A 27,274-nucleotide genomic window follows, 5' to 3' on the forward strand; every position below is an offset into this window, starting at 1 on the left:
GATTGTTAACCCCTACTAAACTTACTTACTTTATACTTGTACCCCTGATTTACTGTATATGCCAATGGACTCATATGTCCCTATTCAATAATATTCAAACTAAATTATCATGCCACCATACCCCAGTGCTTCCTACTCCCTGTGCCAACCCCAGTAATGGTCATACCACAGCATCAGGAAGTTTTTCTCTCTTCCTCTCTTTCTCTCTCTTTCTCTCTCCCTGTCTCTCTCCCCCCCCTCTCTCTCTCCTTCTCTCTTCTCTCTCTCTCCCCTCTCTCTCTCTCTTCTTCTCTCTCCCTGTCTCTCTCCTCCCCTCTCTCTCCTTCTCTCTCTCTCCCGTCTCTCCTTCTCTCCCTCCTCTCTCTCTCTCTCTCTCTCTCTCTCTCTCTCTCTCTCTCTCTCTCTCTCCAGTGTTTAGTGACAGATCGGGGCCAGGTGAAGTGAAGCGATGACGGATACTCGCTGCGACATACCTGACACCTGCCAACTACACTCCCTCACATCAACACAGAGGGACTAGCCCAACCAGCTCTGCTCTCCTCCTCTGCTCTTTAGGACTGCTACAGGCTTCAGCGAACCGCAGCTCCCTCCCACTGTTTACAAGACAAGGACAAAAGGAGATAGCCGCTGCAAAGACAACACTCTGAGCAACAAAAGGTACAGGTAATGGAGTGTAAGTGATAGAACAAACAAACAAAAGCAGATCTGAATGGGTCTTCATAATGTACATGAATAATGCATGATATTTCTATGTAAACTTAACCGCTTGACTAATCATGATGCTCTCTTACATGTTAATTTGCATCCTTAAAAGACACATATGACATCTTATTTTGTGATCCTTCATATACAATCTTTTCATTCAATCCAACCAGGTGGTGGAAGATTATGAACCGGTCCAAAATCTAGATTAGAGAAGAAGGTTGAATCAGGAAGTGCATTCATCATAAAACCTGGGCCTAATTAAGACATGCATATCAGTGGAAGGCAGGCGATGTTTAGAATAACTATCTATATGAATCTGTTTACTTGCTGCTCGATGAACTCTGCAGCCGGAGGTCAGCTGAGTCAGTAGCACAGGCTTACCCAACACTTCATGTGATTGGCTGCGTGTTTGAACAGCGATTAGCGACTTAGCATTGGACAAAAGGCTTGCCCGCTCTGCTATTTGGACTGCGATGGAGCAACCGGGCCTTGTGTCAGTCGGAGATAACATCTGTTTGACTGACACACTGTAAACCAAAGGCTTTCAGTCAGTAGACATGTACCACACGGACTGGTTCAACTGGCTGTGTTGGTCTCCTCTGCACCTTTGCCTCCTACGCTGATGCTTCCAGAGAGAGGAACGTGATGCACACCCACACGTCCATTAACACTGGGCCGAACAGCAGCGGAAAAAAGCAGATGAAATAGACAGAGAAGGTGTGCTGTGGCGTTTGGACTGGCTCTGAAAGGGCACTGTGATCTCCATATAAGCCAGGAAATAGACTGAGCATAACCGGTTAAAAAATAAACAGTGGTCCATTTATGCATAGAATTTGGGGCCTACTACTTTTTAATCTGCATACTGAAAAGTGGTAAGGACTACAGTATACAGTATGCACACTCAAATACATTTGAAAAAATACATGACGCATTGCTTTGTCCCAAGAAAAAAACAAGATTAACTGACAACAGTAATAATGATAATAATGCATAGCGCTTTTCTGGACACTCATTTTACATCGCACCATTCATTAACACAATACTTGGTGGCAGTAAGCTGCTATTGTAGCCACAGGCCGCCAATCTGCGCCATCGGCTCCTACGACACTCACACACAACATTGACCCAAACGGTCTCCCAGCCAAGTGCCAAACCGGCCCTTCCCTGCTTAGCTTCTGAGATCTCACAGGATCGGGCAGAGCAAACATGCCATGGCCTGACAATACATTTTTGCTCACTATTTACAGTATTTGTAAAACTTGAGGCTCAGCCTGGAAATAATATTGCTTCTTATATTGGAAGTTGGGCCATGATTATCAACAGTGAGAGCTGCACTGTTTTAGCCAAATCGGTGTTGCAATAATAATACTATTGCAATATTTTACTGAGTCATTTCAACATAGTAACAGATACTAAATCAAGGCCATAACAAGGCTAAAATTGAACTTTTTATTTTTTAAAGGAATATTATGACAAAAACTTTTGCAAACATTTGCTTTAGCCAAATTTGTAAATCTCAGTCAGACCTCAGTGATTGGGCAGTCGGTTATGAGGAAATATTCTTATAATCACCAACTGTTTTGGTATGCCAATCCCTGCCAATAATGAGCAGAAGAATAAAGTAATAGTTAGAGTTTTTGCAAAAGACCTTTACTTAAGAAACCATCTTCTTTTCACATATTGTCTTATCTGGTTTGTTGTACACTTTTCACCACAACAACCCTCCTCTGACAGGAACAACACATCTTTTCTTGTTGAGAGTAAACACTTCGTATGAACAATGTCTAAAGGGCATGATCTCATCGTATGCAAACGCTGAGCCCTCCTGTCCCTTCTGATCACCTCTCCGTTGCCAAAACCGTTCCCATTGACCTGAACGCGTCCTGCGCCGCCCACGCTCCATGCAGATCAGCGCTCCTCTCTCTAGCATCTCGTCCCTCTAAAGCCTGGGTTACAGCCCAGTCCGTTTGAAGTCGGCAAGAAACTGAAGCGAGCGGTTTATGAAAAAAACAGCAGACTAAAAATAACCCTGTGGATGAGGAGCGGGCATAGAATAGCCTTTCATGTGTCTATGCAACACGCCATGGCTCACTCCGACAGAGAAAACCCGAGCTGTGAGCATCCATCGCCATCAGACTGAGTATTAGGGCCTAACACTCGGCTGTGATTCTGAGGTCAGAGGTTGCAGCCACACGAAATGTTTCACTTTTATCCCATTTACCAGAACAGCCAGGTTTAGTTGAAATATGGGTGGATGAAATAGTGCTTCAACCAACATTGTTTTATCCTCTTCATTTGAATGGTTTCACAAGGTTCTTTTAAGACCCAGAGACTCCCATCTTTTTACTACCCAAAGTGAGCTTTCAAAATCTGCTTAATGGATTTGTGTGCCTGAGGTTTGAAAGTTAGAAATAATGAAAGTACATTAACAATAGTTCCTGACCTTCAGGTCTCTTACACAGTGATTGCACTTACACTACATAAATCTATTCAGTGCAGGCCACAGTCTGTTAAATAAAAAACCCTATTTAAAGCAGTACTAAGTAACTTTTTTACCTTAATAATTCCTTTCTGTAGTTCCTCTGGGGGTAGTTAAAGTGTTAATGAGATGATTGGGGGGTCTTTCATCTCCCCCTGGTGTCTCTGGCCAGAAAACCACAATTGCAACTTCGCTGCCTCCGGAATCACGAAGAAGAAGCTAACAGGCTAACGGGCAAAGCTAAATACTTAACTAAATACTTAAACAGTATTTACAGCCAAGTTTGAGAGAAAATAATTATCTCCATTGTGTAATTGGATGTACAATATCCCTCTGTCCCTTTGTCTTTTCTGTCAGCGTAGTTTTTACTCTCACGGACAATTAATGAGTAAAAAAAACAAAACATGCCATGACACCTGCAGTAGCACTTATGGCCTCTAGGGGCATGAGTTACTTAGTTCAGATTTAAGGGCTTTTGAATTAAAATGGTGATGTTTTGAATGGTTATTTCTAAGCCTTGTCCTAGATATACATCACTTGAAACCCATGTCCCTGCTCGAACTCTGTCACTGAATAATTGTGGCGTGAAATACCTGGTGTGGCTGCGTTTTTTTCTTCTACAGATATCAAATGAATCAAATTATAACGGCTATGTTGATTTCTTAAAAAAAAAAACTAAAATAGATATATATAGATTTAAAGCTATATTGTATCAGTCACAACTTTGTTGTGAAATGATAGTGATCTGAGACCATTTTGGTTGTGCCAATATTTTTCTTTGGGTTATTTGACGCTAATGTGAAACATTATGCAACTAAACTGACAACCAGACGAGACGTTTGGCAACAAATGTTTAACATTTCCAAAGTGAGAGAGAGAGAGAAGAGAGAGAGAGAGAGAGAGAGAGAGAAGAGAGAGAGAGAGAGAGATCTGTCAAAATTTGGAAGTGGTACAAAAAGTTTATTCCCCGTGGATACAATTTCGAGGATTCCCTTCCACTGAAAAGCGATTGTAATTCTGTAGCTGGATAGAAAGCCTTTTTTTGGAAAAATTGAAGGTGAATGTAGCTGAGAGCTTTTTGTTTGTCTCACGCACAAAGCATTCTCACAGAAAAAAGAGTCAGAGTGACACTTTGCCAAAACTTAAAAAAAAAAAAAAAATCATCCAGGAACAAGTTGCTTCTTTTGAGAGAGACGTGTCAATTGCCACACTGACACTGCGGGGGAAAGCAAATCAACGGAAGAAGGAATCATATGTCTATGGAAATCTATGGAATTATAGCATCAGGGTGCTCAAACGGTTCACAGAGCTAAAGCAATGCCATTATTAAGTTTGTGTTTGTTTGTTTATGGCGTTCACTTTAGAGGCGGCATTTGAAGTCGCTTGATAATGCAGAATAAAAGGCCTAGTGGCTCCTCTTTCATTTCTCTATTCACACCCATTCAAACACATTCAGACAGACGCAGCCACTGAAGTGACATCAGACACTCGCTTTCGCTCCCAACACAGGTAAAAAAAACAAAAAAAACAGGGACTCTGGTCGTCATGACAACAGCACAGGGACATCCTTTGATCCAGGTTTAGAGTCCGTCCACATCAGTGCATTTGTGGCTACTTTACAAATGGCGGCTTTTTTTTTTTGTTATAGTGAAAGTTCTTATCAAATGCACTTATTGTTGAACTCATTGCTCAACATACTTGTCTTTTTGCACGATGAGAGCAGCAGTACCACAGAAAGGACGCGCTGGCCTCTCTGCCCTGACCTGGGACCCTGTACGGTACATGAGTGATGGCGGCAGCGCTTTTTAACCCACGACGCGAGGGGTCAGCGAAGGCGAGCGTCCAGTGGGGTGTGAAGCGGCCTCTCTGATCGTGTCCGCTCCTTTGTGCTCCATCCTTGTCCCCAAACTCAAATCTCTGTGTTAATGATTAGTCCCTCCTGCCCCCTCGGCCCAGTGTCCACGCGCACAAAGAGAACGTGAGTCAATCAAGCTCCACGTCCCAACACGGAGCAGGCGGAGGGTGAGACGTGCACGGGGTCATCGCGGGGAGCACCGTCGGACAGGAGTAAAGTACATCACGAAGATATCAGACCAAAAAAATCTAAAAGAATAAAGTACAACACACAACGCGGCGTGATATAAAACTAAATAGAAAGATCAAAAGACTCACCAGGCTCAGAAGGAACTAAACAAAGATCGAGAGAAGTGGAAACAGGAAGTGCAAGTCCTCTACTGCCTCACTTCCACCGCAGCAGTAGAACCATCAGCCACCTCAGCCATTTCATACCCTTCGCCAACAGAGTCGATGAGCTCTGAGGGGGGTATTTTCTCTCACATTCCCTCCAATGTGTCGCTGACAGGGGGATACTCTAACCGAAATAGATCTATCCAATAAACTATTCACGAAGCGATTCATTTGGTCTCTACTGAAAATAAATGTCCTCTTGTCCACTCTTCTTTTCCCACTAATGAACATTTTTAAACCCTACTCTTGATTAATCTTTAACTGTCTCTAATGAAAGCTTCACCTTTCATGTCCAGCGGCTGTTCCCGGGGTGGGGGGTTGCGGTGATAGCGTTGGGGGTGGGGATAGTTTTGTTGTTCCTCCTGACATGAGTGAGTGTTTGTACTGAGGTCATGTGGTCAGTGTACCAGCAGTACTGCGTCACTACTGCACCTCTGCGGCTGGCAGCGCGACCCCCTCACCTCTGGACTGACACCGGGCCGGGGGGGGGCGGGGAGGGGTCTTTAGTTCTCACAGGGTCCACAGGTCAGTGAGCGCGGCCTTCGTGTCCTCCTCCTCATCGTCACTTAATCACTGTTGGTTCTGCTGTTGACTTTCCCAGGAGACAAGAGACCGCTCCTCCTTACGGCGCTCCTTTCCAAGTGAAAAGGTGAAAAAAACAGTTTACAGTTATTCATGTATTATTCAAAAGATGCGCAGTCGTTGAGTCAGTCAGCGCTGTGACAAATGTTCAGATCATTCAGTTGATTCGGAGGCGAGTTCTTGTTCTTCTGTTTCCCACCGTCCCCAATCAAACATGCACGATCTAAATGCCCCAGGTACTGACGATAATCCTGGCTCAGGATGTAACACACCTTGGGCCTTGCTTGTGTGAGTGTAGTATGTGAGTCAGTGGTGGTGGTCGGAGGGGGCAAAGGCACAGATTGGCAGCTACACTTGTGTCAGTCTACCCCGGGGCAGTTCTTGAACAACCTGTGTAAGTCAATGAGAGAAAACACTATGGCAGAAAGCTTTTCTCTGGGTGTTAACCTCTTAACTCTCTCCTTAAACGAGGGCATTTCCTCCATGTTCAGCTTTACCGAAATGTAAAATGTTCTCGACAGGACTGTTCACAGCCAATGGGCCTATTTGAAAGCTAAGATGTCACATTTTTGCTTCTTTTTTGCCATGTTTTTGTTGCATTTCTATTTACGTCTTGTTTTCATCGCTTTTTTGGTGCTCGTATTCAAGAAGCTTTGAGAAGAAGCCAACCTGGAGTAAATGTGCTCGGTTCAGGGGCGGGTTTAGAGGTTTTAAGCAGTGATATAAAATGAATAGTTATAATATACCATCATTCCAAACAGCTGAATACATTATCAAGTTTTGACTTTATTATAAATCTACCCAGGAATCTTGGGATTACAGTGTGATAATAAAATAGTACCTTTTTGTATTTGTAGTATAGTTGCCAGATGTTTTCTTTATCGGATTACAAGTGGAAATTCCTCACACCTGTTGCTAACATGTCTTAGTTTCACATGTGATGTTCTTATTTGCTGACCAAATAACAACAAGCGAATGATGGATGTACCTAATGCATCACCTAGTGCTTACTTAGTCAAGTCAACTTAAGCGTAGATGGAGATAGTCACTGCAGCTGCTTTTGCTATCTTCGCTTTGACTGTCAGGATATAAACTTTGCATTACAAGATTGCTAACTCCGACTCTTATCATAAGTGATGTTTGGTGACATGCTTTAAGTCCATTTTAACAAGGTAACCAAAGACATGCCTCTCATTCCAAAGCACATTTGTTAAAGATCAGACAGCGGGGAGTCTGTCACTGCAGGTCCAAACACATTCATCTTTTCTCCCTGACAGGATCACACCTGAATAAACTGTATCCAGAGAGTTGACATGTAACAGTATCTGATGCGATCATAGAAAGTGCTAGTGCAGCTTAGTGCCGATAGAGATAATTGGACATGTACTGCTATTGGGGGAAAAAAGAGTTAAACATCATCTTGTGTGCAGGATATACATTTCTGCATGTTTCTCCTCATCTCTGCTCTCTTACTCCTGCACTTGCCTACGCGGCAGGTGAATTGTCGTGTCCCTCTTTACTGTTGTTTACGGTCATTTATGGCACGTTGACGCTCTCTTGGTCACAAATCAGTCTCAGTCCTGGGACCCACTGCAGAGACGGGACTGTCTCCCCTCTCAAGTCGGCACCAAACCGCTTTACGGCGTCATAAAAGCGGCTCCTAAAAACACACTTTATGACATGATGGTAATTGGTGTGTTGTTTGAGGCCATCACCTCTGTCCTGACAACGGTAATTAGCTGTTAGCTGCAAGTGGACTCACTGTTTTTAAGACCATTTAACTGTAATTCACTCCGAACATGGCACACTTCACCTTCCACTGGGCAAATATTGGTTTGGGCTAATCTTTTTATGACCTAAAGCCAATTTAGGACAAGATGGACTCATTCTGCCTTATGGTTGGGAGTGATCTATAGGGGAGACTGATGGTGTCGGGGTAAAGGCAGTAGTGATATTAGGATAGGATTAACTAAAATAAAGAAATGTTTTTTCTGCTGTCTCTGATGTGGGGATTGAAACTGAATGAAAGCAATGCTATTTTGCGCTTGTTTGGATGTGATGCATCTTTTATAAGCCTCTATAGCCTGTAGGGCTGCAGCTAACGATTATTTTGATAATCGATTTATCTACCGATTATTTTCAAGATTAATCGATTAATCGCTTGGCTGTGAAAGGTGCATGGAAATTGTTTGTTTTTTTGTTTTTTAATTGTTTTTTCCATTTTTTGACCACATAAAGCTAAAGTGGCGCCTCTTGAGGACGTGTTGATGGAGTAAACTTAAAGTAAACATTTGTAGGAGGCTCTTTGTGCTAATTCTGCTTTCTGATTGGACGAGGCAAAGACAGATATTTATGAAATTTACAATGTACAAAACACTGCAGACACTCACTTTAAAAATAAAGTAGGTTTTCATCCAAAATACATAATTGTCATGTCATTTTTGCTCTATTTTAGTCTGTGTTTACTAGAAAACGATTAATCGATTACTGAAATAGTTGACAACTATTTTAGTAATTGATTAGTTGTCGATTAATCGATTAGTTGTTTCAGCCCTAATAGCCTGGCCAACAAATAAGAAGAAAATAAATGTCTGTTGGGTGAAAACAAACAATAACATCATCTATCTTGTAATGAAGATGCACAAAAATAATGATGATCTGAATGTGGGCATAGAACTCCCTCCCCCGTGAGTGTCATCTCTCTCAAGACTGTTGTCTAAGTAACAGAGGGATATCAATGGGCTAAATCAGAATTACTAAATACATTTGGCAACTTTTACCTTGAATCAAAATCCTGTGATAGCCAGTTTCTTCAGCTTATATGAACGGAGGTGTTGGTGAGAGGCGGGTTTGACCGCGGCTCAACGCCTGCAGCGGCCCCTCGAGGGGCGGTGCGCCGTAATGTGATCCCCTGAGCCCGCTGTGCCGCTGTGCTGTGTGCGTCCCGTAGGCACAGAGCAACCAGCGGGCACTAGCTCCAACTACAGCTTGGTGTCAGGACCAATGAGCGGAAAGAAAGGCTTCACGCGGCCTTCACAGTAAGAGCACGCTTGACTATTGGAGAAGAAGCAGCGCCTCCACAAACCAAACCCCCCCATTAACCGATAATATCATTGAAACATACTTGGATAGCTATAGACTTTTAATGTGAAAACGAGGGCAGCGAAATCAGACAAATGTCAAAGGCAAATGGTGCTGAGCCTGCTTTCCTTTCTGATATTTACGTTTGGTTTTGGTTTGATATTGAACTACCACGCTATTTAAAACCTTAGTTTGCCGTTTAGTGTTTTCTTCTGTTAGCCAGCATGTTTCTGCACTTGCATTCCGTCACAAGGTCCCTCTCCAAATTAACTTTTATTTTGGTGACCCACACCGGAACTGTCCTAAGTCTCCGCCGTTGACTTGAGCCTGGAACAGCGGTGGCTCATACTTCACTCTGAGCAGCGGAGCGGAGCCACAGAGCGCGAGGCTGATCCGTGGAGACACACTCCGCTCGTGCAGGCAACACATAGACATCTCCATGCGTCGCTGCGTCCACTCTGGATGCTCATCTCCGCGTCCACGCACTATTCCACCCAAGTGAATGTTCCGGACGCCTGGACGCCTGGGGGTCAGCGGTCAGAATCAGGGATATAGTTGAAAGAGAAGTTCGGGGTTTTTGAGCGAACAGCCACCGCGGATCGGGACTCGTTGTTACTTGGAGATTTGGATATTGGAGGACTTATTCTAACACTGACGCCAAAAAGTCACCCGAGGAGTTCAGGATATAGGAGCAGTTCTGTGGCTTTACGCAGTTAAACGTGGATTATTTGCTTTTGGCCATTGAAAGTCCCGCGATTTACGCCACGCCAAGTGGGGCACTTTAAGTAAGTACTTGCTATCTGCTATTCTTCCATTTATTTATTTAATTTATCACTATAGCAGAAGGAAAAACTTGCCTTCACTTCCTCGTGCCTGGGAGTCAGACAGGTTTGGTGTCTCATGCAGCGCGCGCGCGGAGACGCAGTGGTGCAACCCTGGGCAGTGGCAGCGCTTATACAGGACAACCCAGGGCAGTGGCAGCGCACAGGTGGCGCCTCCGGTCTCTTCAATCTGTGCGTAAACCGTGTCTCATAAATAGTCCTGCGCGTAAAGGGCCATTTCTGCGCGATTGAGGGGCAGCGCGCGGTGCGCACACGCCAGGATATTTTTATTGTTTTTTACAGACGCCTTTTGCAGTAAAGGATTAATTTAACATCATGTGAACCGTCTCCAATGAGCGCAAAAGTTGTTTTCTCCATTACTCGTGTGATTAAAGTTATTGGGACTTGGTGTACCTTCTCTTCTAATCGCTGCCTTGACTGAATGAATAAAATCTAAATTTGGGCCCAATTGAAAACATACCCCTGTCTAAATGCAGACTTGTTCCGTGAAAGTGGTTCCTTGGCTTTGGAGAGAGTGGCGTGCGGTGCTGGAAAGCTGTGGGTGCTGATGTTAGGATCAAAGTCGGTTTTCTTTCGTAAAATTGTGCGGTTGTCCTGTTTTTGGAAAGCTTCTACTGCAGTGTCCTGTCATAAAATTGCTCACACGAACAGCAAATAACATACGAAGTTGAACTTAAGAAACAGTGCTTTTAAAATAATAATCATCTTTTAGTCACATTTGGTCAGATTCATGCGTCAAAGAGCTCTCTTCGTTTTCAGTTTAATGCACGAGATGAATAACTTCGAATTCTTCTTTTTTTTTTCCTCTCTCTCTGTTTACTTATTTATTTGCTGAAATTATCTTTCAGCTTTCTCAGTCATTGTAAACAGGCTGAAAACAAGACGAGACTGATAACGCCATCCCCCGGTGTATCGGTGACGTCGATCCCGTTAGCGGCGAGAAGATGCGAAGGATTTACGCATCAGCCAGGGCCTCGTTTCCCTCGTTCCGCGCAGCCTCCAACACGCTGTGATCATCTCTGAAGTTCATCCACAAGCGTCACACACTCTCTCTCTCCCTCTCTCTCTCCCTTCTCTCAACGCTTTCCCTCAGTGTTTCTTTGAATGAACGTGTACGGCAGGAGCGCGCGCCTCTCCTCTCCCCTACGCAGCGCATCACTCATCTCTCTACTTCTGTACCCCTTGAATAGCTTTCAGATGGGGCTTTCTGGCCACTCAGCTCGGCTTTGGGCTCCTTTACTTGTCAGAGGCGTCAGAGAGGAGTGAGCAGATGATAGCAGACCTTAGAGTAGGAGGAGGAGAAGAAGAAGAAGATGGCAACATTGTAAGGAGGAATTTAGAAGAGTCGACTTAAGTATAGCTGTACAAATAAATCATAGCGAGTGAGTTTGTGAACGTTTTTTCTCAACAGCACGTTCCAAATTAAAGTTAGAAAAGCATTAAAGCGTAGAAAAATGTTCAGAAATTCCGGTTCTTCTGGTGTGCTGCACTCAAATTATGTCATTGCAAAGGAGCATACTCTGTTTTCCATTGTGTGCAACCCAATTTACACAGCTGGGCTAAATAAATAAATGAATAAATTAATCTGCCTCCATTGACCTGCAAAATCACCAGTTTACTGTGATTCCAATCACTGCCAAAAAGCATTCGCACGTCCCGGCGCCAAATGACGGTTTGATTAGCTTCTGTCTTCTCCAAAATTGGCTGGAGACCACATTTTGTTGTTGAAGATGTTTTTTTTTGGGTTCTTATTCTTGCAAATCCTGCTAATGCTGGCGTATTAAAGGTGAATGAGCTGCAGGTGTACAGGGTTCTCCCGTGGCCTCTCCATTCTAATCAGAACGATGCTATAGGGCTTGACACAGTGGTTTATTTGACAGAAGTCGTACTGTGCTGTTCATATTGACTCGTGCTATGAGTGGCAGTAGAGTAGCCTCCCCACTGCGTCTGTTTCATTTAGCGCGTCCGCTCTCATCATGTGTGCGTTTGAGTTCGCTTTAATAACATGTTAATGCACCATGGTGAGATGCAGGCTTGGCTGAGATTGTTCAGTGGGTGATTAAGTTGTTTTTAGAAGAATATTTGTTGAAGAAGTTTACGCCGCAATACAACAAAATATGAAGCTTATACTCTTGGAGTGGGTCTGGATGAGTCATAGTAGAGGTGCGATTGCAGGGGTGGTGGGTAGAGGTACCGGTTGTAACAAGGTGTTGATCACAATGTCTCTCAAAAATGTTTATGCCGTGTCTTTATTACAAATAAGTAGACCGTAACCTGCAGTGTACACCAGACAGATGTTTTATAGAAGACAGGGGAGGAATTAAAGGCACTTTTCCTTACGTTGACCTCGACAGAAATCGTCCAGTCACATCTTTGTCACTATAGCAACGTGACTGAGACCTTGGATCTGTTTCAAGAGATTTCTTCGGTTCTTCACAACACTCTAGCCTTACATTCAATGTCATCTAAAAAGTAGATGCAGTAGAAGTTCCTTTAACTTTTGATTGAGCAGATTTGTGTCTTATAGGTCCGCTCAGTGCATGTTTTAATAGGTTGCGTTCGCGTTGTAGAATTCTATTTCAGTCGGAGGGCAAGTGCCAATACAACTCTACGGGAGAGAAACAGTTTTTGAAAGTAATCTCCAAAAAGAAAAGGTCCAAATGTTTTCACGGATCATTATTTGACAGCGACTGAATTCACAAACCTGCCACATCATTCTGAAAGCCCTTTCTACTGACCAATACTCATGTTTTTGAGTGTTGTCTCCACTTTTGGATGCCTTTATGAGGAAATAATTAGACCATAGTTCATATGTGCTGGAAGAATGGACTTTGAACTTTGTGGCCATTTTTGTTTCATGTGAATTGGGCCAAGAATTACAGAGAAATTAGTAATAAAGTAAGACTGGAAATCTGCATTTTTACAGTTACCATAGTTATCGCCATGGAATTTACAGTTGCCTTCCACCTCATTGTAATGTTTCTCAGTTATTTAGAACATTTAAGTATGATTTATTCATCTCACAATGGAGAATTACAGTGAATATTGAACTTGTTGTTTAGTCAAAGGAAAACTAAACCTTTGAACTGGCCAGCTTTGCCGTCTTTCTGTTGATTGGTGAATTATTGAGCAGCAGTGACACAGCGCTGAGGCGTGACTCCCTCGTCGTGACAATGATGATGGGGATCTGAACTGGTATTTAAAGCGTCTTTGCCTTCCAGCCACCACAGATACTCCTGCTCATGTATTATTCAAAATCAAAGCTTGGGTTTCCCCCGTTATGCTTTCAAAAATAGTGGCAACAAAGCACTTTGAACTCAGAGCAATGATACAAGCTCATCATCCACTGAGCTTTGTAGGTTCAGTGACACTGGCATCAAAGAGCCCCGTGTTTGCTGATACTTATAGGCAACGAAGGGGTAGATAATATTTGGTGGCAGTTGTAGCAATAGCCCAGGTAGTAGTAAAATGTACTGAAGCAGTAGTAGTAGTAAGCACATATTTACTTCAATCTTCATAGTCGTCTGGACCTCTCATTCAGGAGGCTTTGTCAGTTCAGTTTAACAGTTTATTCTCACTCCTTTTATGTTGTAGCCCTGGATTTACATATATTTTTACTTTTAATGATGTGTTTTTGTTTGGGTAGTTTGCTTTGATTCACCGATTCTCTACTCGCTGCAGTTTTGTGCCATTACTGTCTAATTAGTGACCATCAGATAGAAGTTTCAAACAGCTCTGTGACTTTCCAAGTTTTTCTTTTTGTTCAAAGTTGATTAGCCGTAATTACAAAGAATTAAAGGACAGCAGATAACTTACATGATTGCTTTTTGGCTCACGCACTGTGAATCTGTTATTGCTCATGTGCCAAATAATACAGCTGTAAATGTAATTGTGAAATGAGGTAAAGCTTTACACAACTAAGCGAAAACTGCGAAATCCCATGTCCTTGTTCAATCTGACACAAAGGGTTGCTTTGTGAAGCAATTGAGCTTAGATTTTACGACGTTGTTGTGAAATACAGGTGGATTGCAATAAACGTCTCATGAAGTATTGGTAATAGTGCAGATGCTGAAGTACTTTTTGTTACCACTAGACTAAATAAAGTCACTCAGAGGCCTTACACCTGTATTTTGTGATTAGTTTTGCCCTTCAGTATATGTAAAAGCTGACATTAGTGGGAAAAGGACCTGTGCATTAAATTATAAAGCCTTATTATCGATTAAAACTCATCTCTGTGAAGACTTGCAGCATTAGAGAATGTATTACGAAAGTTAGGAATGAAACAGGTCACTTTAACTGAAAAGCATTGCAAGGTATTTTCTATCTGCTGTTTCCACACAAAGGACCGTTTTTTTTTTTTAGATATATAATTTCCAAACACAGACCTGATTTTGTGCTGAGCTGGGAGCGGGTCGCTTGCGCCTCAAGGGGAAAGAAAAACACCCTTAAAACTTAAGACAACACGCTTTCCCCCGGACCAACAGTGTACAAAGCAGCCTGTGTGCTGCTCCCATTGCCCTCTCCATATTGTAGTGTGTTGCAGCAGGCGGGACGTCCCATACAGAGATTCATAAATGTGCATAACCACAGCCCTATACAGGACACAGTGAACCCTGCAGGAGATGGGGAGAGGCACGTAAAACACAGCGATTGAGCAAATATTTGAGGTATTGATAGCAAGCGAGCATTTATATAGGCTCTTGTTGGTTATATGGGTAGAAGTAGAGGTTAAAAAACACATGTTAAAACGCCCTCCTGTATGCTTGATTGTTCTTGTAGTGGAGTAACATTTGTTTTGTCCTTCAGTGTATTGTGAAAGCAGACATTTGTGAGAAAAGACCTTTACTGCTGTTTATTGATTCAGCAAATCCCAATTTTTGTCATGAATAATGTACAATATTGGCAAATCATCAATCTAAGTGATATCGACCATAAGCTATAGCTCAAGATCTCGATTTGGGTGAACCAATTATCCATATTTGAAGAAAGTTTTGCTTGTGTTTTGTGTACAAAGAGTTTGTCGGTGGGAGGTGGATCATTTTCCCTGGGCTCTTCACTCAGGCGCATTCTTTCCCTAAATCAACAACGCACCAAACGCCTTCTTTACTTTCTGATTCCGAACATAGACTTGTGCATTCCTAGTGCTTCGGCGAGATTAGCCAATGGGGTGTCAATCTGATGCTAAACCATGCACAAGAGGCTCATAACGGTCATGCAAAAGGAGCGGCAGGCCCTCGCTCGCTGTTTGCACTGGGTATTGCTCCGGTCCATCGGCGGTGCAGTTAATTGGATTCCGGGGCTTAGCGTTTTTGTGTGAAAAGCTGCTTTAAAAAGTGAATCGCAAATATTGTTGTTGATGTCTTAACAAGAAGTAAAAAAAGGGGGAAAGTTTTGGAGAAAGCCTGTAAAGTGGGATTTCCGCTGTAATCCTGCAGATCTCAGTGGAATGCCAGGTCGAAATGTGCGGCAGGTTCACAACAAGTGGAGCGTGTTCTACTGTTTTATGTATCAAAGGCGTAGCACAGGTTGGAATAAAAACTGACAACATGGTCCTTCCTCTGCTCTCCACAGGAGCCCTGGGGAGTTCTCCTGGCGCTGGGGGCAGGGGGCTGGGGACAGAATGAGCCCAAAGGATGTGCTCTGAGTTGGGCCTCGCTGCTCCGCGCCGCGCCTCGTCGTCTGGAGGAATGACAACTCTGCGGCGCCTCCTCTGGCTCTGCTGCGTCCTGCTGCCTCTCTGCGCCACCGCGGCCCGGCTGCCCACGACCCCGCCCACAGGTACGTCTCCATGGCAACTACCAGCGATTGATATATTGTTTGTTTTTTTGCACTGCTTGACTTATTGCATTATTTTTACATGAATTTTCCATTGTCCTTTTGGGTTATTTTAGCTTCACCTCTTAACCCCCACCTTAACAGAGCGCATTTTCTCCAGATCGGCTTTACCCAAATCCGAAAGCTTCTCAGAGCCACAGTGTAATTCCTAATGCCTCTACAAAACTGATTTTCAATGGAGGTTCTTGTGTCATCTTCTGTAGTCTGTAGTTGAAATGTAGAACGTTTTGCCTCTCAATGAACTGGCTTCGTCAGCAACACTAAAGTGAAGCTCAGCCCGCAGGCTATATATAGACCACTGATCTTTTCTGTTGCATTGTTGCCACGATTTTTTCATGTTTTTGTTGGGTTTTTTGTCACGTTGTTGAGCAGATTTGGGTAAAGCCAAACTGGAGAAAATGTGCTTGGTTCTGGCGGGGGTTAAGAGGTTAACGGTTAGTGGTGGAGACCCTATATAGAGTGTTTATGCCACACACACAAACAAGTTATCACCCACCCAACCATCAGCCCCTACACAAATGCGCTGTATTTCCTGAGATGTCGCGCCTCTTATTTTGCCTAGTCGAAGTTCAGATTGTTTTGAGCACAACATAATTGGATCGTTTTGGTTTGTTTGAGCTTGTTTGAGTTCCCCTTTGTTCCGAAAACCTTCACAGATCAATTCTGACTAAGCGCTGTCCGTGTTTGCCGCATGCCTGACATTTCCCAGCAACCCTTCTCTCGTTTTCTAACCTTCAAGAAACAATTTAGTTTGTACTATTAAGTGATATTCCGACAACGTTTGCACACTCGAGCCCCCGGAAAATACTTAGTTTGTAGAGAGAACGTGGCAGCTCCATTGTGCGATCCAGAGACGATGCTTTTTAGACAATTTGACACTTAAATTACACTTTAAAACTTCTCCGTCGTGGGAGTCGAGTCTATTCAAAGAAATATACTGCTGTTTTGACAGATAGTTATTATTGGAAAGTGTTGGCAGACAAATGTGGGAGACTGAGTCAAGGCATTTGCGAAGATAAAATGAAGTCAAATTCTGTCCAAAGTGGCATTTAAAACTCCACACTTCTCATGGCAATCAAAGTGTCAATCATCGTTATTCAAATACAAACTACTACTATTTATTGCTTTATTTGTACATCTATATTTAGATCAGTTACCTATTTACCCCTTTTTTGTCACTGCAGACTTTGAGAATGGCCGCCGCGCACACTATTCTTTACTTTTTGTTCTTCATGAGAATCGCTCAAGCTTTACGCAGCAGTCAGAAATGGTAAGGGAATTGCCTATCCTCAAGTTGTGCATTAATTGAACATGACAAATATCACCGATTAAAATTCATAACCGAAGCACTTCATTTGCGAGCTGTCTCTGATCATCAAGCTTTCAACACTTAAGCGTCCTTGAAGTAACTTTGACGTTGATTGTCCGCGCTGAATCACCTCAAAGTCCCTCTACGGGCGATCCTTTAGCTTTTTTACCTGCTTTTAAACTCCCCTCCCCGTTCCTGCACCCCCTCTCTCCCTTCCCTTCCTGCGCATGTTACAATAGGCGTGTTGTGATCCTGCCCGCCTGATTGCCTTCTCCGCTGGGAGCCATCACGGCCGATCAAACCAGACTTCATCTCGGAGCCAAATGTGTGTTTAAAAAGCCCCTTAGGTGGTGAGAGATCAGGCTGAGCTGCGCTACATGACCGGATAGTGTTCCCAGTCACTAATGTTTTTGAATGTGCGTGATTAATTGAAGAGGTGCTGGGTGATGGTCAGGTGATAACTTGCACTGAGGACTGGAGCTGTTTGTTTAAGGCAGAATGAGTGGATGGATAGCGGTGACATGCTGGGTAGGCGGCAGGACACAGTCAGTCTTTACCAGAAGTGGATAATGAGTCACATGCACTTGAGATTGTATTTGAATAGTTCTACTTTCTTGCTGTCTCTTCTTGTTGTTTCAACCTAAATAAACTCAAACAGACATAAGCAAACATTAGAAAGGTTTATTGACATACAGTAGGCATATTTTTGGCGATCAGACCCTGGCACTAGATATATAAATTAAATTTAGAATGGATGGGCAGGTCAGAGTTGGAGATGTCTTCCCCGGAGCCTGGACACTGGCGGTGGCATGAGAGGCCTTGAGTAGGATGCAGTAGGGAGTGCCGTAGATGGAAGAGGCGGAGATGGGGTGGAGGTGGGTCGCAGCACAGCTGGGAAGCAAACAAACCATGAATGCTGGAGGCTTCATATCACCAATTCTTTATTCATCTCTGGCCTCACTTTTAGATAGACAGGAGAGTCTGTGTACTGTACATGCTTGTTCTTAAAAATCAGTCCCGTAATAGGACACATACATGAAGCTAGCAGTCTCCTCTCTGACCTCCGTTGCCCCAGTCCGAGCCGTGTCTCCTCCGACCGCAGATGGGCTCACAGTAGGACTAAAGTGACTGTCACCTCGGGCAGATGGCTTCTTTCCCCTCAGCCTTGGGTCATCTCCGCTCCATCACCAGGTCGGCACTGTCTATATAGTGTTTATGTGAGGCAGGATTAATGTGTGTGTGTGTGTGAGCGGCAGGGTCAGACTCCACCAAGGCTTAGGACAGATGCAAGTGTCCTTCAAAGTTCACGAGCAAAATAGCCACTCAATTTGGAAATCTGGGTTGGGTGTAGTGCCACATTGCATTGGACATATAGTCAAATCGCACACTGTAGAGGCCTCTTATGGTATATGGGTATATTTGCACAGACAGTGTGGCTTTAATGCCTTATTTCCATAGACGCCCCTGTAATGTTATTCCAAAGCACGCCGCTGTTTATTTCTCCAGACGCTCGTGGCATTTCCAAAAGCCAGAGTGACGCCCGCCGTGACATGGGACGACAGCCTGTGTGTTTGTCTTCTTCTGCTCTTTATTTACTGACCCACCCACACACTGCCTCCCGCTGATGTTAGGACCATCCTGCTTTGGCTTTGTTTTTGAAGAGCGAAAGTGCGAGGCAGGCAGTTTTTTGGTAATTACAGCTTGGGCTATTGTTAGATGGCAGTGAAAATGATAGGAGCATACCATCACTGGGTGTGGGAAGTGAATGATTAATGGCCTAGAACCAAGAGCAGTGTACCTTATACCGGGAAAAATTGAAAGGTATCCAACCCTAATAAGCAGAAAAATTCCAATGCATTTCTTATACAGAATATTTTCCACTGCTGCAGGTATGTTTTCTTTCTTTTTATCTATTTATAACTCTGGCTGCAAAAGGCTACACTGAACAAAACATGACATTTATTGAAAAGAATTGTCATAATCATACCTTCCGTGTTTTGCCCTGTTGTCGAGAGGCTGTTGAGTTAAACGGCTATTACCCACGTGGCCGTGCGCACCTCTCAATGTGCCACTTTGAGAAGTCTATTTTCCAAAGTGTAATGAAGCCTCGGCAATTTTCCACCAAGCTCTCGATATCGCCGCTCTTTAATCATCTTCTTATGTAAATGAGATTGTGGGCTTTTCCCATGCAGCCGCGTGCTTTTTTTTGGTTTGTTTTTTTACATTTTTGCAAAATTGCTACACTTGTGCCCAACAGTCTTCATTCCCCCCATGGCCGCTTTATCAGACATCATCTCTGGCAGGAACAGGAGGCGGCCGAGCCAAATAAGCTGTGTAGAGAGACCATTTGTGAAACAATGGCCGCTCTGTGTTCGGAACATCAGGGACTTAATCCGCAGCCACTTAAGACACGTTTGAGAAGGGAAGTAAACATGAAATACAGATCAGTGTCTGCTTAACAAGGGATCAGCGCAGGCTACACTAAAAGTCACCGCTGACGGATTTGGTTAATATAATGATTAGACGATATGACAGAATTAAGCACCTGCAAATAAAACACTTTGATAGCACTTTATAATTAGCATAATCAGCATTTATAAAACACTTCCTTTTTTACGGAATCATCTAAAACTGGTTTCGGTTTCCCTTGATGCAGGCCTGTAATGTAGATAGTAAGATAAAGAAGTTAAATGTCCGTGTATATAAGCTGAATCATATGGATCGTCACACTGAAATTGATCCCTTGTGGCACATTGTGATGTGCTCTTTGAAACTCGCTTCAAAATCCACTCCATGCAACTTCTATGAACACAGCAACCCCCGACATCTAACATCACCACCTTTTCTATAAATGGATATTCCCCCTCAAGTCTATTTTCTTTCTCCTTCCTCACAGCGCACACAGACATGTACCTCCAGCTTTTCTAAACTTAGACCTCATCTCCTTTCATCATCTGTCTGGCTAATTTCCAATTGTCAGTCACTCATGGAGCTCTTTGATTGTGCACTATATCTGTTTGGGACGTCCCGAGGCACACACACACGCACACACACACACACACACACCTGTACCTGCCTCTACCTCTGGCTTGGCGCTCCTTTCCTTGACAGCCGCGTTGACATATGGCTGGTTTTTAATTACGACGCTCCCCTTGAGGAAATTGTTGAGATACTTAGAAGATAAGGCAGACATGGATGGAACAAAGAGGCCTGTTGTATCCAAACGGGCCGTGGCTTTATGGGCGAAGGGGGCGGGGGACGGGTTGAGGGTGCAAATCTTGACAAAACATTTTTTCTGCTCCAGAGCGATTGAACAATAGTGGTTTAATGAAAGTTACACTGTTACAGATCGTGTGCGCTAGATTATGGGGGCAAATTATTTCACCAAGGGAACAAATGTTTACCAATGTTTACCTTAGGGGAACAATGAAAAGATTACAAGGAGAACGATTAATAAACCATATATGGAATTCTCAGATAAATGAAGAATAGAGCCATCATTGGAGCTTGTTACATATTAATTTAACCATTACCTTTTGAGTCCCACGACATTGTCATCATAAAAACAACTTCTTTATTCATTCAAAGCCAAAAGCAACGATGGATTAATTCACATTTGTCTTCACCTCTTTTCAACCTCCCAGCATACCGGTTTTGCATTCTTCTCCTGAGTAAGCATTCCTAATTATATCAGAGAATTTACGAGCACCGCGGGTTAATTGTGTAGTTTGTGATTGGATTCTTATGATGGATGAGGCGGCGTCAATGCCAATAAACGATGTCCTCTGCCTGTCCAAACATGTGGCAGAGGCAGACAGATGGCAAGTTGTGCAGCACCGAGCTTTAAATGGTTCAAATGCACACAAAGAGGAGACAACCAGCCCCCTCTGCTCCTCTGGGACCCTCCGCTCTTGGGACAGGGTGCACAATTGTACCATTTAGAACCCCCGGATCTGATCAAGTGTCCTGCAAAAAGTCATTCAGTCCACACCTGGCATTGCCTGGATTCTGATAATGCAGTCGTTACATGGACGGAGAACAAGCAAATATAGGGTCTTTTTCATTAAAGGAGACATTATGCAGAGACAACTTTTATGAGCTTTTAATAATGTTATAATGATGTTTCCTCGTCCACAACAACATACCTGGAGCAGAATTTTGCTTCATTCAGTCGATAGATTAATCCTCTTCTTCAGTTTGGTTGTGCCTTTATCCCGCAGGTGCACACTGTCGCTGTGTCCTTGGGCAAGACACTTCACCCACCTTGCCTCCAGTGTCTGAGTACTGACAAATGAATGAGAGTGTGAATGAGTGAGCTGTTCCTTGCTGTCAAGCGCGTTATGTGCCCGGTGTTGGTAGAAAAGCGCTATATAATGTGACCATTTATGTGGCCTTTGGTTTCTTCTACTGGTGAAGTGCTCGGATTTGAATTTCCTGGGTTTTATTGCATTATAAAGGACTTGACTTAACTTTTTAAAGCCCATAATCCATCACTGGATTCGTTCTGAGCAGTTCTCCACTCAAAGTGTGTTCCTCATGACGGCATCAACGTGTTATCATGCAGCTAGCTGAAAGTGAAAGCTTGTTTTTTGTATTATCGTCCTTGATTTCTAGTTTTGTTTTATTTCTGCTACTGAATTTTACGAATATCATTTCATACCACATCTTACCCAGTTATGAGAGTTGTTGAGTGGTACGAGAAAGCATTAGCAAGTAAAATGGAGCCACGAATTCAAAGCCACTGCTTAATTATGATGCATTTTACCAGTATAAAAACATTGCATGGTGCGCCCAAATTGTACCGTGCAAGCTCTTAAAATTCCAGTATAAAATTGTATAATCATGGGCATTTACATACAGTGTTTATACGTATATATCTGCTTTCCAAACTGCTTAATAGTTGTTTTGCCTTGACTGAAAAACTTGTGTTTGCGCCTCCACGCACCTCCCCCAGTGCAGCTGACACATCTTACCCCCTCGCTCCTGCTCCTCTGTCCCCTCCGCTCAGTTATTCTGCCAAAAGAGTTAAAATAATAAACTCAGTAATGTCTGCGCGCCGTAATGGAAGCTGCCTGGAAAGACGAGACAGACTTTCTGACACTTGAGGTCACTCCAACTTTGTGTTTTCTGCCTAGAAAAAAAAAAAAAAAGCAAGACCCACATTTAAGTATTTTTCTGAATGTGGTGTGTCTTGTAATTTGCAGCATTTTTTCCACATGGGACAACTTTCCTTTCGTTTTGGGCTGCAGTTTTTAGTGGTTTATCTTCACTGTGTCATTGCAGAGACGAACATTTAGCAGAAGCAGTGGTTGTGTATATTTCTCGCGGGGGGAAAATCTCTCGAGGTTTTAAAGTTCTTTGTTTGACTGTACTTCAATGAGTGAAAGTCCTATTATTTAGATAAAAGCTTCAAGAAATATATATTCATGTTGGTCTATCAGCAGATCAAGTGCTTTGTTATTCAGTTTTCACACTGTGTCCTAGTCTTGTACGTGTTTCTCAATCGTTTTTGTGTGCTAGTTCAAAAGAGTTTGTGCTAGCAGTACATTAAGACGATAGTGTAGTAGCAAGTGCAATTATACATGCAGTTTTTTCACAATTTCAGAGCAAAGATGATCAGACAAGTCCCAAAAGATTGAACATAAATGGTAAGGGCATCTTTACAAAAGCACAATATTTAAATATTCTAATTCATCCTGTCCACTACAGCTAACATATGTTGCTTCCACAATGAAACTGCAGGAAAGCCCCAATAACATAAAGTTAATGATGCCTGAGAACCTTTTCATGGTTACAGCAACATCTTTTTTTACAATATCTTTCCTTTTTTTCTACCACTGTCCTTGATTTCCTTCTATGAACATCCCCATAGTAACTGATGTTTACACTGACGTCTGTTAATTTAGTCAAACAGTGGCTTTGTACACATTCGGAGTGAGATATTGAAGCGAAAATGGAAGCAGATGTTTCATTTTGGGGCGAGTTTACATTAGTTTTAGTTACATTACAGGCCCCTCAAGTTGGGATGGGGGAGAGTGGGGTGAGGCTGTGCGCACCCTGGGCTGGTATAGATGTCTGCTATAGATGTCTGTGGACAACTGCACAGTCCAGTTGTTGCTCCCTAACAGAGCCCCTCTCTCTGGTGTGTGAGTGCCGTGTCTTGCAGCAGGGAAACGCGGGGATGAGGGGATTACGGGCTTTCCTGCTCCCGTCCTGCTCTCATAAGACTGTGGAGAAACGGACCATGATGTCACTTATGTAAAGACCACTGATAGGAAGAAATAATATATGAGATGTGCCTTGATAGTTTGGGAATATATTCCAGATTTAGGCATCTGCAAGCTAATGTATGCAGCTATGGTAGCCCTATAGGGACATAGTCGGCAATTGAATGTGTTATTACAGCCAAATCCACATTTATATGTTTTTTAAAGGTGCACTATTCAACTTTTAAAGAAAAAAAGTTGATATTACAGTGACTCAGTGGCTGTATGAGTGGTCAGCATGGCGCCTTTACTTTCCATCACAGTAAAGGCGCCATGCTGAGACGCTCAAGGATCAATTGTTTTCTGGGTTTTCTGGTGATAGCAAAAACCATCCAAACAATTGATCCCGGAGCATCCTAGAGACCACTATGATGGAAAGTAAAGGCGGCACAATGACCACTCATACAGGTATTGGGTTCACTACAAGTTAAAATACGCACAAATATCAACTTTTTTTTTCGCATAAAAAGTTGCATAGTGCACCTTTAAGATATCTCAATGTGATTCTTGCAGCAGCATAGTGACAGTGTATGAAAAGAGAATTACTTTGTCATTGCTAGTTTCTATAATGGAATAGAAATAACTGTATGGTGTTTAGATATAGCATATTAATAACATTTAACATTGGTGGTGGATGGGTTCGTTCTCCATAATATTGACGTCCCCTCAATGTTCTACTCAATAGCACAGCCTGTCCATTTAACTGAAGGACTCCAGACCCATTTAACAGCTTATTAATAATTTCTACAATATGAATGGGTATGGCATGCCTATTACTGGCTCCCACCAAATACATCTGAAGTTCAGAGGCATAAAGCAGGTTTTTTGGCTCTGTGTCGGGGAAAGACCCAGACCACAGACGGGATTAGTCACTGTAGGCTTCAAACGGGCAGCCCTGAAACCAGTGGCAGCAAAATTACAATGGGCAAAAGTGCGCTGGATAAATATAAACACGTGTAATGAGGCCTATGACAATGGAGAACTATCAAAATGGATGAGATTAGAGGCAGGATTAACGTTAGCCAAGGTTGTATGGATCAAGCGGGTAGTTAGTAGACAGCTTTCACCATAGCTTTACATACATTTTTCATTCTATTTCATTTTTGCTGCAGTCAGGGGGGGGGGGGTACGTCCAGTAGCGGGACAGGAAGCAGCCAGGAAGTGAGTGTGGGAGCGCAGGACGATCAGAAGCACATGGTTTTACTGCAGACTGTATAGACCTTACACTGGAGCAGCACGTGGAGGGGTCAATCCACAAACCCACGCAGTCCCACCGCAATAAACAGAGCTGTAAACGCTTAAGCATCCCGCTGATTAGCCACGCCCACCACACCTACACCTCACGCAATCACTAAAGCTACAGCAACTTTTGATACCACCTTTAAAATAGATCAATAAGCCGAACACTAGCCTTATGCGCGAAGCTGACATTGATGTCTCTGTCAGCCCCCACTCATTGCAGCACATGGAGCAGGGCTGGACATTATTTTGGGGGTATGTCATCGCGACCGGGAGGGGGTACACCGGCCACACTGAAAGGGTCACGGGTAAAGTCGCTGCTCAGGTCACAGGGATCAAAGTTTAACGTTTCAATGAGGCCTTTCTTTGGGCAGTGCACCACTTGTCAGCTGTTTCTGGCCTTCTAACTTTGCGACGCCTCGGGCCCTTTTTGGAAATAAGAGTATATAGATGAGGAAAATGTATCTTATTATCACTATCCAGTCATGTGGCGCCTTTCAAAAACTGGCTTTGTAGTCCTAGCATACTTCATTGATCACTGAAGTTGTTTTTTGTCTCTCATCACTTCCTAGTTCAGCAGAATTCTTTGGCCACTGAAAGTGCTGACGAAGCCCCAAGCATTCTGGCTTTGAAGAGGGCCAATGAACTGTTCCATTAATTCCTTCTTTCATCTTCCTTTGCTGTGTGTTCCTGCCAGGGTTCGCTATCCCAACAACTGCGGACTTTAGGCAGCGAATGGGCCAATGTCCGTCACACGGATGACGTTTAGAGGCACCAAAAGGCATTGAAAACGATGACTTTTACATTCATTCATGTATCGGCAAAATACAGGAAACAACCTCAGATGAGAGTGTTTATTATTAAGACCCCCCCCCTTGGTTTTTTCTTTTTCTACATTGAATTTTGACGAAGTATGAAAAAAAGCCATTCACACAACTCAAAATCAGAAATCACATCCATAGCTTACCAAGGTGTGGTTCTGTTGGCCAATTCACATCCACATCCACATCCACCCAGACTCTCTCGCCCATCCCGCGGAAGCTGGTCTGTCCACAGTGAGCTTAAAAAAAAAGAGAAAAAAAAGGCATCTCGTAATCGGATTGGTTCGCTCTCGGCCGAGGGGAAGAGTGATTATTTTGTAGAGGGGCGCCCCTCGCACACACTCCGTGAACATCCTGGCTTTTGTGGCCCGCCGAGCTCCTTAGTCCTCACACTTGTCTGCTGAATTGAAAGTAGGCCAGTTCGTCTTCGGAATGACAATTAACCAAGGATGGACCCAGCCCAACCAGCGCCGGGGTGTGGGGCGACCGTGTGCGAGCATGAAAGGGCCCGGGACGATTCACTGGTGCCAAAACGCCGCTCTGGACGTACAGTAGCTTCCGATGCTCGTTAGCGGGACAGACAGCAGTTGGTGGGTCGGGGTGTTATTTGGAAAGTGGGCACAGGCCTGGCGCTGACTGCACTGCTTCTACACACTGTATATTTATTAACACAACAACACAGCTAACAAAGATGGGTTTTGTCAACTTAAGTATGATGAATTTCACAGCTAAAACATGTACATGAGTGTTCCCTCTCGGGCCAGGACTCCCCTGAACAAGAGTAATCCCAGTGGGGCTATCCTGGTCCAATAACGGGCACACAAATAAAAAGTGTGTGATTAATGCTTTAAATCCAACGCATTAGTTGTTATTACTCATTGTGAGACAGGTTTAGTGTGTTTTTGGGGAGGATGTGCGCTGGTTTCCGCTGCTCATTAGTGGGACAGACAGCAGTTGGTAGGGGCAGGGGTGTCATTTGGGACAGGGGCAAAGGGCTGGCACAGGCCGGGGCGGGCTGTTTTGGAGGTAACGTCTATCTTAAACTTGTTTTTGGAGGGGGTTTTGTATAGAGTCCAGGAGTAGAATAGTGGCAACAAGCTGAGGAAGCCCGCCCAAGCACTGCTTTTTCTGCCTCGTTCCTTGATCTATGCCGGGACATCCCTCTATTTTTTTTTTTTTTCTTCCTCCCCTCTCCTCCTGGCAGCAGCGTCCCTCTCAACGGTGTGAGGTTGTCAGGCTGGCCCAGATTAGAGCCATTGTCCGGAGGTATTCACATCCGGCCAAACCATATTAAAGAGAGATTAGGGTGGGTTTTCTCCACACAGTGCCAGAAAAACCCCAAAGAAGCTGGACTTACAATAGCTATAGCGGTGAAATGGACAGAAAGAAATGTGTTTTGGGGGAGGGGATTATAGGAGGATCCTGTTTGAAGGTGATACCGTGCTGATGCATGGGCTTACAATGTGGTCAGTGAGTTCTACCGTATAGTCAGTACTTGTTTTTATATGTATGCTTCAAATACTATGATGTTTCTGTTTAACAATTTGTCAAGGAATACCATGCATGGTTTTTTTCCACATAATTCTATCCTCTAAAACAGATTCTAGCTCTATATAGAATTAATTTTAGGGGAAGTATTCCGTGCAGGGTAATTTCTGAAGGTCATGTGATGCCGGGGCGTCTGGGGGGGTCCTGAGTCGGTGCCAGGCGGTTTTGGCAGCTAGTCCTGGTTTTGCAGCCGAGGAAGTGGGAGAATGTGTTGGCATCATGCAACAAGCAGACGGCAGCGGTGGAGGTTATCAGGCTCACTACCAAGCTGTCCGCCCAAAGGATGTGTCTAATATACTTAATGCTGCACAACTTTTGCA

The 27,274-nt window shown here is 43.6% G+C and overlaps 1 protein-coding gene across 10 annotated transcripts in view; it reads left to right on the forward strand.

The window, feature by feature from the left end:
- The first annotated feature begins 9,462 nt into the window (after positions 1 to 9,462).
- Positions 9,463 to 27,274, forward strand: part of fgfr3 (fibroblast growth factor receptor 3) — a 72,255-nt gene continuing 54,443 nt past the window's right edge. For all 10 annotated transcript variants that reach the window (XM_079573645.1, XM_079573647.1, XM_079573650.1 and 7 more), the window contains exons 1-2: positions 9,463 to 9,879; positions 15,508 to 15,714. In XM_079573645.1, the coding sequence (XP_079429771.1) occupies positions 15,570 to 15,714 (145 nt within the window). In that variant the 5' untranslated portion in view covers positions 9,463 to 9,879; positions 15,508 to 15,569. The remainder of the gene's footprint in view (positions 9,880 to 15,507; positions 15,715 to 27,274) is intronic.

Source organism: Gobius niger, assembly GCF_951799975.1.
Source record: "Gobius niger genome assembly, chromosome: 16".
NCBI lineage: Eukaryota > Metazoa > Chordata > Actinopteri > Gobiiformes > Gobiidae > Gobius > Gobius niger.